At 71.0% G+C, this 12,495-nt stretch overlaps 1 protein-coding gene across 1 annotated transcript in view; it reads right to left on the bottom strand.

Moving 5' to 3' along the window:
- LOC125442954 (connector enhancer of kinase suppressor of ras 2-like) overlaps positions 1-12,495 on the bottom strand; it is a 358,128-nt gene that overhangs the window by 45,482 nt on the left and 300,151 nt on the right. Inside the window, exon 18 of the mRNA XM_048514758.1 lies at positions 7,234-7,307. Coding sequence (XP_048370715.1) covers positions 7,234-7,307 — 74 coding nt within the window. The remainder of the gene's footprint in view (positions 1-7,233; positions 7,308-12,495) is intronic.

The following is a 12,495-nucleotide window of genomic DNA, read 5'->3' as shown; positions in this document are numbered from 1 at the left end:
CCCCCACCCCCCCCCCCCCCCACCCCCCCCCCCCCCCACCCCCCCCCCCCCCCACCCCCCCCCCCCCCCACCCCCCCCCCCCCCCACCCCCCCCCCCCCCCACCCCCCCCCCCCCCCACCCCCCCCCCCCCCCACCCCCCCCCCCCCCCACCCCCCCCCCCCCCCACCCCCCCCCCCCCCCACCCCCCCCCCCCCCCACCCCCCCCCCCCCCCACCCCCCCCCCCCCCCACCCCCCCCCCCCCCCACCCCCCCCCCCCCCCACCCCCCCCCCCCCCCACCCCCCCCCCCCCCCACCCCCCCCCCCCCCCACCCCCCCCCCCCCCCACCCCCCCCCCCCCCCACCCCCCCCCCCCCCCACCCCCCCCCCCCCCCACCCCCCCCCCCCCCCACCCCCCCCCCCCCCCACCCCCCCCCCCCCCCACCCCCCCCCCCCCCCACCCCCCCCCCCCCCCACCCCCCCCCCCCCCCACCCCCCCCCCCCCCCACCCCCCCCCCCCCCCACCCCCCCCCCCCCCCACCCCCCCCCCCCCCCACCCCCCCCCCCCCCCACCCCCCCCCCCCCCCACCCCCCCCCCCCCCCACCCCCCCCCCCCCCCACCCCCCCCCCCCCCCACCCCCCCCCCCCCCCACCCCCCCCCCCCCCCACCCCCCCCCCCCCCCACCCCCCCCCCCCCCCACCCCCCCCCCCCCCCACCCCCCCCCCCCCCCACCCCCCCCCCCCCCCACCCCCCCCCCCCCCCACCCCCCCCCCCCCCCACCCCCCCCCCCCCCCACCCCCCCCCCCCCCCACCCCCCCCCCCCCCCACCCCCCCCCCCCCCCACCCCCCCCCCCCCCCACCCCCCCCCCCCCCCACCCCCCCCCCCCCCCACCCCCCCCCCCCCCCACCCCCCCCCCCCCCCACCCCCCCCCCCCCCCACCCCCCCCCCCCCCCACCCCCCCCCCCCCCCACCCCCCCCCCCCCCCACCCCCCCCCCCCCCCACCCCCCCCCCCCCCCACCCCCCCCCCCCCCCACCCCCCCCCCCCCCCACCCCCCCCCCCCCCCACCCCCCCCCCCCCCCACCCCCCCCCCCCCCCACCCCCCCCCCCCCCCACCCCCCCCCCCCCCCACCCCCCCCCCCCCCCACCCCCCCCCCCCCCCACCCCCCCCCCCCCCCACCCCCCCCCCCCCCCACCCCCCCCCCCCCCCACCCCCCCCCCCCCCCACCCCCCCCCCCCCCCACCCCCCCCCCCCCCCACCCCCCCCCCCCCCCACCCCCCCCCCCCCCCACCCCCCCCCCCCCCCACCCCCCCCCCCCCCCACCCCCCCCCCCCCCCACCCCCCCCCCCCCCCACCCCCCCCCCCCCCCACCCCCCCCCCCCCCCACCCCCCCCCCCCCCCACCCCCCCCCCCCCCCACCCCCCCCCCCCCCCACCCCCCCCCCCCCCCACCCCCCCCCCCCCCCACCCCCCCCCCCCCCCACCCCCCCCCCCCCCCACCCCCCCCCCCCCCCACCCCCCCCCCCCCCCACCCCCCCCCCCCCCCACCCCCCCCCCCCCCCACCCCCCCCCCCCCCCACCCCCCCCCCCCCCCACCCCCCCCCCCCCCCACCCCCCCCCCCCCCCACCCCCCCCCCCCCCCACCCCCCCCCCCCCCCACCCCCCCCCCCCCCCACCCCCCCCCCCCCCCACCCCCCCCCCCCCCCACCCCCCCCCCCCCCCACCCCCCCCCCCCCCCACCCCCCCCCCCCCCCACCCCCCCCCCCCCCCACCCCCCCCCCCCCCCACCCCCCCCCCCCCCCACCCCCCCCCCCCCCCACCCCCCCCCCCCCCCACCCCCCCCCCCCCCCACCCCCCCCCCCCCCCACCCCCCCCCCCCCCCACCCCCCCCCCCCCCCACCCCCCCCCCCCCCCACCCCCCCCCCCCCCCACCCCCCCCCCCCCCCACCCCCCCCCCCCCCCACCCCCCCCCCCCCCCACCCCCCCCCCCCCCCACCCCCCCCCCCCCCCACCCCCCCCCCCCCCCACCCCCCCCCCCCCCCACCCCCCCCCCCCCCCACCCCCCCCCCCCCCCACCCCCCCCCCCCCCCACCCCCCCCCCCCCCCACCCCCCCCCCCCCCCACCCCCCCCCCCCCCCACCCCCCCCCCCCCCCACCCCCCCCCCCCCCCACCCCCCCCCCCCCCCACCCCCCCCCCCCCCCACCCCCCCCCCCCCCCACCCCCCCCCCCCCCCACCCCCCCCCCCCCCCACCCCCCCCCCCCCCCACCCCCCCCCCCCCCCACCCCCCCCCCCCCCCACCCCCCCCCCCCCCCACCCCCCCCCCCCCCCACCCCCCCCCCCCCCCACCCCCCCCCCCCCCCACCCCCCCCCCCCCCCACCCCCCCCCCCCCCCACCCCCCCCCCCCCCCACCCCCCCCCCCCCCCACCCCCCCCCCCCCCCACCCCCCCCCCCCCCCACCCCCCCCCCCCCCCACCCCCCCCCCCCCCCACCCCCCCCCCCCCCCACCCCCCCCCCCCCCCACCCCCCCCCCCCCCCACCCCCCCCCCCCCCCACCCCCCCCCCCCCCCACCCCCCCCCCCCCCCACCCCCCCCCCCCCCCACCCCCCCCCCCCCCCACCCCCCCCCCCCCCCACCCCCCCCCCCCCCCACCCCCCCCCCCCCCCACCCCCCCCCCCCCCCACCCCCCCCCCCCCCCACCCCCCCCCCCCCCCACCCCCCCCCCCCCCCACCCCCCCCCCCCCCCACCCCCCCCCCCCCCCACCCCCCCCCCCCCCCACCCCCCCCCCCCCCCACCCCCCCCCCCCCCCACCCCCCCCCCCCCCCACCCCCCCCCCCCCCCACCCCCCCCCCCCCCCACCCCCCCCCCCCCCCACCCCCCCCCCCCCCCACCCCCCCCCCCCCCCACCCCCCCCCCCCCCCACCCCCCCCCCCCCCCACCCCCCCCCCCCCCCACCCCCCCCCCCCCCCACCCCCCCCCCCCCCCACCCCCCCCCCCCCCCACCCCCCCCCCCCCCCACCCCCCCCCCCCCCCACCCCCCCCCCCCCCCACCCCCCCCCCCCCCCACCCCCCCCCCCCCCCACCCCCCCCCCCCCCCACCCCCCCCCCCCCCCACCCCCCCCCCCCCCCACCCCCCCCCCCCCCCACCCCCCCCCCCCCCCACCCCCCCCCCCCCCCACCCCCCCCCCCCCCCACCCCCCCCCCCCCCCACCCCCCCCCCCCCCCACCCCCCCCCCCCCCCACCCCCCCCCCCCCCCACCCCCCCCCCCCCCCACCCCCCCCCCCCCCCACCCCCCCCCCCCCCCACCCCCCCCCCCCCCCACCCCCCCCCCCCCCCACCCCCCCCCCCCCCCACCCCCCCCCCCCCCCACCCCCCCCCCCCCCCACCCCCCCCCCCCCCCACCCCCCCCCCCCCCCACCCCCCCCCCCCCCCACCCCCCCCCCCCCCCACCCCCCCCCCCCCCCACCCCCCCCCCCCCCCACCCCCCCCCCCCCCCACCCCCCCCCCCCCCCACCCCCCCCCCCCCCCACCCCCCCCCCCCCCCACCCCCCCCCCCCCCCACCCCCCCCCCCCCCCACCCCCCCCCCCCCCCACCCCCCCCCCCCCCCACCCCCCCCCCCCCCCACCCCCCCCCCCCCCCACCCCCCCCCCCCCCCACCCCCCCCCCCCCCCACCCCCCCCCCCCCCCACCCCCCCCCCCCCCCACCCCCCCCCCCCCCCACCCCCCCCCCCCCCCACCCCCCCCCCCCCCCACCCCCCCCCCCCCCCACCCCCCCCCCCCCCCACCCCCCCCCCCCCCCACCCCCCCCCCCCCCCACCCCCCCCCCCCCCCACCCCCCCCCCCCCCCACCCCCCCCCCCCCCCACCCCCCCCCCCCCCCACCCCCCCCCCCCCCCACCCCCCCCCCCCCCCACCCCCCCCCCCCCCCACCCCCCCCCCCCCCCACCCCCCCCCCCCCCCACCCCCCCCCCCCCCCACCCCCCCCCCCCCCCACCCCCCCCCCCCCCCACCCCCCCCCCCCCCCACCCCCCCCCCCCCCCACCCCCCCCCCCCCCCACCCCCCCCCCCCCCCACCCCCCCCCCCCCCCACCCCCCCCCCCCCCCACCCCCCCCCCCCCCCACCCCCCCCCCCCCCCACCCCCCCCCCCCCCCACCCCCCCCCCCCCCCACCCCCCCCCCCCCCCACCCCCCCCCCCCCCCACCCCCCCCCCCCCCCACCCCCCCCCCCCCCCACCCCCCCCCCCCCCCACCCCCCCCCCCCCCCACCCCCCCCCCCCCCCACCCCCCCCCCCCCCCACCCCCCCCCCCCCCCACCCCCCCCCCCCCCCACCCCCCCCCCCCCCCACCCCCCCCCCCCCCCACCCCCCCCCCCCCCCACCCCCCCCCCCCCCCACCCCCCCCCCCCCCCACCCCCCCCCCCCCCCACCCCCCCCCCCCCCCACCCCCCCCCCCCCCCACCCCCCCCCCCCCCCACCCCCCCCCCCCCCCACCCCCCCCCCCCCCCACCCCCCCCCCCCCCCACCCCCCCCCCCCCCCACCCCCCCCCCCCCCCACCCCCCCCCCCCCCCACCCCCCCCCCCCCCCACCCCCCCCCCCCCCCACCCCCCCCCCCCCCCACCCCCCCCCCCCCCCACCCCCCCCCCCCCCCACCCCCCCCCCCCCCCACCCCCCCCCCCCCCCACCCCCCCCCCCCCCCACCCCCCCCCCCCCCCACCCCCCCCCCCCCCCACCCCCCCCCCCCCCCACCCCCCCCCCCCCCCACCCCCCCCCCCCCCCACCCCCCCCCCCCCCCACCCCCCCCCCCCCCCACCCCCCCCCCCCCCCACCCCCCCCCCCCCCCACCCCCCCCCCCCCCCACCCCCCCCCCCCCCCACCCCCCCCCCCCCCCACCCCCCCCCCCCCCCACCCCCCCCCCCCCCCACCCCCCCCCCCCCCCACCCCCCCCCCCCCCCACCCCCCCCCCCCCCCACCCCCCCCCCCCCCCACCCCCCCCCCCCCCCACCCCCCCCCCCCCCCACCCCCCCCCCCCCCCACCCCCCCCCCCCCCCACCCCCCCCCCCCCCCACCCCCCCCCCCCCCCACCCCCCCCCCCCCCCACCCCCCCCCCCCCCCACCCCCCCCCCCCCCCACCCCCCCCCCCCCCCACCCCCCCCCCCCCCCACCCCCCCCCCCCCCCACCCCCCCCCCCCCCCACCCCCCCCCCCCCCCACCCCCCCCCCCCCCCACCCCCCCCCCCCCCCACCCCCCCCCCCCCCCACCCCCCCCCCCCCCCACCCCCCCCCCCCCCCACCCCCCCCCCCCCCCACCCCCCCCCCCCCCCACCCCCCCCCCCCCCCACCCCCCCCCCCCCCCACCCCCCCCCCCCCCCACCCCCCCCCCCCCCCACCCCCCCCCCCCCCCACCCCCCCCCCCCCCCACCCCCCCCCCCCCCCACCCCCCCCCCCCCCCACCCCCCCCCCCCCCCACCCCCCCCCCCCCCCACCCCCCCCCCCCCCCACCCCCCCCCCCCCCCACCCCCCCCCCCCCCCACCCCCCCCCCCCCCCACCCCCCCCCCCCCCCACCCCCCCCCCCCCCCACCCCCCCCCCCCCCCACCCCCCCCCCCCCCCACCCCCCCCCCCCCCCACCCCCCCCCCCCCCCACCCCCCCCCCCCCCCACCCCCCCCCCCCCCCACCCCCCCCCCCCCCCACCCCCCCCCCCCCCCACCCCCCCCCCCCCCCACCCCCCCCCCCCCCCACCCCCCCCCCCCCCCACCCCCCCCCCCCCCCACCCCCCCCCCCCCCCACCCCCCCCCCCCCCCACCCCCCCCCCCCCCCACCCCCCCCCCCCCCCACCCCCCCCCCCCCCCACCCCCCCCCCCCCCCACCCCCCCCCCCCCCCACCCCCCCCCCCCCCCACCCCCCCCCCCCCCCACCCCCCCCCCCCCCCACCCCCCCCCCCCCCCACCCCCCCCCCCCCCCACCCCCCCCCCCCCCCACCCCCCCCCCCCCCCACCCCCCCCCCCCCCCACCCCCCCCCCCCCCCACCCCCCCCCCCCCCCACCCCCCCCCCCCCCCACCCCCCCCCCCCCCCACCCCCCCCCCCCCCCACCCCCCCCCCCCCCCACCCCCCCCCCCCCCCACCCCCCCCCCCCCCCACCCCCCCCCCCCCCCACCCCCCCCCCCCCCCACCCCCCCCCCCCCCCACCCCCCCCCCCCCCCACCCCCCCCCCCCCCCACCCCCCCCCCCCCCCACCCCCCCCCCCCCCCACCCCCCCCCCCCCCCACCCCCCCCCCCCCCCACCCCCCCCCCCCCCCATCCCCCCCCCCCCCCACCCCTCAACCCCCCCCCACCCCCCGCCCCCCCCCCCCCCCCCCACCCCCCCCCCCCCCCCCCCCCCCCCCCCATCCACCCCCCCCCCCCCCCCCCCACCCCTTCCCACCCCCCCCCAACCCCCCCCCCCCCCCCCCCCCCACCCCCCCCCCCCCCCACCCCCCCCCCATCGCCACCACTGGATTAGGAGCTGCACAGAGAAGGGAGTTCCTTGGACGCTTTGGTGCATATGTGGAATTAGGCATGTATTTATTTGCTTTAGTTATAATCTGACTGGGAAGCTTTGGTGCATATGTGGAATTATGCATGTATTTACTTGCTTTAGTTATAATCCACCTTTCTTGCTGGGACTTAAAGCAAATTGTGCTCTGCATGGTGCTTTTTCAGTCCCATCCCTCTGTTGGCGGATCATGCTAGAAAGAACAGCCAGGACAAGTTTCAGGTTTTGGTAAAGAGGTAAAGAGTTTCCAGGCTCCCCCATATGTTCTTCCCCATTGCCCCTCCCATCACCTAAGCTTCCAGCCACAGACATGCCGTTCTCCTAGCAGTCAGAGGCACAGGAAAGTTGTCCAGCAGGAGGGGTGGGTGGGCAGGTGGGCCAAGGACTGTGGGGCCACTTGGAAGACTTGGGCCCGTATGCTGTTACCACCCTGAGAACAGTACATGCCAAAAAGAGTGCTGGAATGAACTGCAAACAATTTAGCTACGTTACAAGTTTTACAGGTCAAAGCTGACACCTTTCACTTACATCTGGAAGACAGAAAGGAGAGTGTGGAGCTAACTGGTCCCTCACAATTTCAAGACAATCATCCACATTGTGCTCCAAACTGAAATTCCGAAACAGTCATGCTGGGCACCAACACTTGACATTGACCCAGCCGGCTTTCCGTATTTGCAAAGCCAGGCCCTACACGCGCAGGCCACTTTGACCCATACTTACTGTTTCCTCCGGCATTCAATGGCTCTGTCTATCCTGAACTCTGGCAAACTGATGAATCCTTCTGCTTTTTCATCCTAGCATGAGAGGGAGAGGAAATACTGTTGAAAAAAAGAGAGCATCGGGTTGAGAGTGGAGAATCGACGCAACTCTTTTCATTAAAGGTACTGAACTGCCAGATCCCTGGACGAGCTCTATTGAAGATCCGCTTTGTTTGTAGACAGCCAGCTAGAACATCTTTAAATAGGAAACCTTTTTTTTGGGAATGATGAAGGCAACTTTGAACCTATTCAAAACGCAAGACCCGAGTTTCTCTGAATTCATTGCTTGACAGTGGTTGTGCAAGTATTGTTTTTCAGGTGGTAAAGTCGCAGGACACAATTCAAACCTGCGGGATTGCCAGCAGCCCGTCGAAGAAAACGTCCTGCCCCTTTAACAGAGGGTTGATATGTGGAAATGGGCTGATGGGCCTTCTCATGGGATGGAGGTAAACAACATTGCCTGGTAAATAACATCCCATTAAGCCTTTATTAAAGGGACTGAACATTTTTTTTTTCTCTAGGACCTAAGCCGGAGTTGAAAGCACTTCATCTCACTGACTGAAATGAGTTTGATATGGGAGAGCTACTGAATGGCGTCTTAAGGGAGCTCTCGTGTTGCGGGGAAGGGGAAAGGAAGGGCGGGTCCCTGATTGGTGTTGGTGAGGGAGTTCTAAAGCAGCCGGGAGAAAAGAATGCAGGCATTGATCTCAACCGGTAAAACAGTATAGAAGGAGAAGACAAACCTCACCACCCCCCAAAGACCACTGCTCTGATCACAAGTCAGGACTGTCTCTTGGATACAGACTTAATCTGTGGAAATGGGCAGTTCACGCTTTTCATGGCATGGAGGTGAATAGCATCACCTGATATATAACATCTGATTTAAGTTTTTATTTAGGAGATAGCTCATTTTTCCCCCCTCAAGGCTGCTGGCAGTACTACAAAACAAAAGCATCAGGAGATTCAGTGACAGATCTCCTGTGTAATGTACATCATAACCTTCAGCTGCTCATACCTTTGAATCTTTGCTCACTCAAGAAAGTCAGCAAGAGCTGAGCAGATTTCTCACATTCCATTCTTTTATCGCTGTGGACCGGGGTGTCCAACTCTGGCCCTCCAATTGTTCATGGACTACAATTCCCATCAGCCCCTGCAGTTCATGAACATCTGGAGGGCCAGAGTTGGACATCCCTGCCATAGGCCTTCTCAACTCCGCAGCTTTCCAACCTGTTGATCCCAATTCAACCAAGATCCTTTGAAATTAATTTTGTGATGGGATCAGTTCCTTCCGCTTTGTTCTACATTCTCCTTCTCCTCGGTTAACTAGACAAACATTTCTTTTGTGTAATATTTCGAACGCACACATGGCTCTCCTGCACAATGGCGAAATACCACACAGACAATTTTGATACAATTGTGCACAAAATGGAATTTAATTGCCCTTTCAGTTTTGCAGAATAGGCATATATGCACATATTAGTACGAAGGAGGTGGGGTGATGCATAAGGAGTCAAAAAGCTGATAGCTGGTACACGCTGGCACATGCACAACACTCTACAAACTACGGAAAGAAAGATGGGTGGAGGGAAAACAGAACCAAGGAGGGTTCCTAACATATCAGCTAAACTTTGGGAACAAGAGCAAGTAATTCCAAACTCCAAAATGCAGGGAGAACATAAGAACATAAGAAAGAGCCTGCTGGATCAGACCAGAGTCCATCTAGTCCAGCACTCTGCTACTCGCAGTGGCCCACCAGGTGCCTTTGGGAGCTCACATACAGGATGTGAAAGCAACGGTCTGCTGCTGCTGCTGCTGCTCCCGAGCACCTGGTCTGCTAAGGCATTTGCAATCTGAGATCAAGGAGGATCAAGATTGGTAGCCATAGATCGACTTCTCCATTAATCTGTCCAAGCTCTTTTTAAAGCTATCCAGGTTAGTGGCCATCACCCCCTCCTGTGGGATGAGGAGAATTTCAGATGCTTCCAAAGTCAGCAGCAGAGACATACAAGGGAAGATCACTAGCCTTTTATGAGTGCGTTACCAAGTACAGGACTCAGGAAACAGCCATTCACTCTGTTTATAACAAAGGCTCTGATAACAATTAGATCCCAATTTTAGAATTTGACACAGGAAAGGCAATTGCCCTTACAGGCAGCTACCATCTTCTCAACTATTGTGCTGACAGCTACCATGTCAAAAGAAGAATGGGGGTGGGGGGAAAAACACAGTTTATTCCATCAGCTTTGCTAGCTGGATCCTTTCTGGAGTTTATCAATGGCCAGGCATTCTGAAAAGGGGGGGAGGGAAGAGAGCAAAGACACACTACATCGAGCCCACTTCTATCTGAAGAAGAAGAAGAAGAAGAAGAAGAAGAAGAAGAAGAAGAAGAAGAAGAAGAAGAAGAAGAAGAAGAAGAAGAAGAAGAAGAAGAAGAAGAAGAAGAAGAAGAAGAAGAAGAAGAAGAAGAACAACAACAACAACAACAACAACAACAACAACAACAACAACAACAACAACATAAGAGCCTGCTGGATCAGACCAGAGTCCATCTAGTCCAGCACTCTGCTACTCGCAGTGGCCCATCAGGTGCCTTTGGGAGCTCACATGCAGGATGTGAAAGTAATGGCCTTCTGCTGCTGCTGCTCCCGAGCACCTAGAGTAGGAGGAGTAAGAGGAATTTGGATTTATACCCCACCCTTCTCTCCTGTAAGGATACTCAAGGTGGCCTACAAACTCCTTTCCCTTCGTCTCCACACAACAGACCTCCAGCTCACCCAACACAGGACTATAGGAGTGTGGAAACACATCCGGTTCACCAGATAAGCTTCCGCCACTCAGGTGGAGGAGTCAAGCCCGGTTCTCCAGATTAGAATCCACCTGCTCTTAACCACTACATCACACTGGCTCTCATTTGGTCTTAGAAAGAGATGGATGAGCATGCAAGGGGTGATGTGGGAGGGGGAAACTAATAACCCTCCACTCACTCCTCCCAGGGCTCTGACTCACTCCTGTGTCTTTACCTGCTCACTCTTTTGCCCCCCTCACTTGCCACCCTCCAGCGGATCTTCTTGTCCTCTTCAGTTTCCCTGAGCTCTTCCTCTGTTTAGTCCTCACTTCTCCCGCACTCGCCTCCTCCTTCTTCTTGAAGCCGCTCCTGTCACAGCATTCTGGGTGGCTGAATCAATTCTTTGCAGTCATGTGGCCTTTTCCACACATTATGATTTAAGGCCTGCACAAAAGGTTTTAATGTCCCTTGCCAAGTATTGTGCGGTCCTATAGTCATCCAATTATTGGCAGAATACACTAAAACCTACAGCCAGTTCCCCACAACTCAATGGCAAGGGAAGGCCATGTCACCAGTGGTGTAGCGCCAAGGGGGCAGTGCATGATGCACCGGGTGCGCATTGTACGGGGGCGTGGTGGGGGTATTCTGGGGCGTTCCGGGGCATGGCAGGGGTGCAGGGCGCACGTGTGCCGTGGGCGCAGTTCCTCCTCACTACGGCTCTGCATGTCACCGTGAAGAAGAAGAAGAAGAAGAAGAAGAAGAAGAAGAAGAAGAAGAAGAAGAAGAAGAAGAAGAAGAAGAAGAAGAAGAGGAGGAGGAGGAGGAGGAGTTTGGATTTATATCCCCCCTTTCTCTGCTGCAGGAGACTCAAAGGGGCTTACAATCTCCTTGCCCTTCCCCCCTCACAACAAACACCCTGTGAGGTAGGTGGGGCTGAGAGAGCTCCGAGAAGCTGTGACTAGCCCAAGGTCACCCAGCTGGCGTGTGTGGGAGTGCACAGGCTAATCTGAATTCCCCAGATAAGCCTTCACAGCTCAGGCGGCAGAGTGGGGAATCAAACCCGGTTCCTCCAGATTAGATACACGAGCTCTTAACCTCCTACGCCACTGTCTCAGCAACCCGGAAAGGCAACTGAGTTCTCTCTGAGTATTCTTAACAGATCTCTGTTGGCAAGCAACTCTTTGTGCAGTCTGTTTATGATTCCGCCTTGGGGAGAGGTTTTACACGACAATTATTGTTTAAATCGTTATTTACACATTTTGGGGTGCCCACATATTTGCGAAACCTATACCCTAGCTGTGCATGGCTCCAATTTATGGACTTGTTCATCCACCCAGTGGAGGAGAGGGCATACATGACTATTACACAGATAGTGTGCTTTTGTTCTTTTACTGTTGTAAAAAACCGCACAAGCTTTTTAAACGGAGACCGTGGGGCAGAAAAAGCCGAAAAAGTATATAAATGGAAGCCTCCTTTCATGTAACCTTGGGCCATGAAGGAAAATATCTAAGCAGCCCGTACCATCTTTTGCTAATATGATTTTGGCTTGCACCTTGTACGTGTAGGCATCTCAATAAGGAAACATTTATACCCTGAAGCCTGTGCTGTTATTGCCCAGTTTCATCTGAGACAACCTTAGGCTGTGACAGTAAAGGCTAAAGTAGGGGATAACTAAATAGTGGTTTTGAGCCGGCCAAAACACCAGCCGACTAGCTTATTAATAATCAAATAGAAGGGAGCATTAGGTTTCCAAATGGAAACAAATCACGTCTAGAATTTCCCCTGAGTTTCCCCCACATTCATTTATAAAACATTATGTTCACATTGCAAACTCACGTGCTGTAGCAGCTAAGGGACTGATTGAGGAAAACAGGCGGACTGGGATGTTAGAACTGCAGAGGACCATGCTGGGGGGGAAGAGCTCTTGTCTGTGCAGCACTTACAGGTGAGCCAAACGGCACTGCTGTCATACTTGCTGCCTGGAGCTAAAGCGAGTGAATGTAAGAACGTAAGAAGAGCCCTGGTGGATCCCATCAATGATCCACTGAGGCCCCTTCCACACATGCAGGATAATGCACATTCAGTCCACTTCCACAACTGTTTGAAAGTAGATTTTGCTATTTCACACGAAAAAGTCCAGCTTCAAAGTGCATTGAAAGTGGATTGAAAGTACATTATTCTTCATGTGCGGAAGGGCTGCCAGGAGTCTGCAACCTGCAGCTCTCCAATTGGCCATGCTGTCAAGGGCTGATGGGAATTGTAGTCCATGAACATCTGGACAGCCACAGGTTGCAGACCCCTAGACTGAGTCAGACAGCTGGGTTCAAATCCTGCTCAGCTATGAAAACCCAGAGGGGGTGTTAAGGCTGCTACAAGGATAGAATGGGATTACTTATATATACATGTATTCCCATTTCTTAACACACAGTAATAATATAT

The sequence above is a fragment of the Sphaerodactylus townsendi genome, linkage group LG13 (assembly GCF_021028975.2).
Source record: "Sphaerodactylus townsendi isolate TG3544 linkage group LG13, MPM_Stown_v2.3, whole genome shotgun sequence".
Lineage (NCBI taxonomy): Eukaryota > Metazoa > Chordata > Lepidosauria > Squamata > Sphaerodactylidae > Sphaerodactylus > Sphaerodactylus townsendi.
This window is presented reverse-complemented; position numbering and strand designations above follow the sequence as displayed.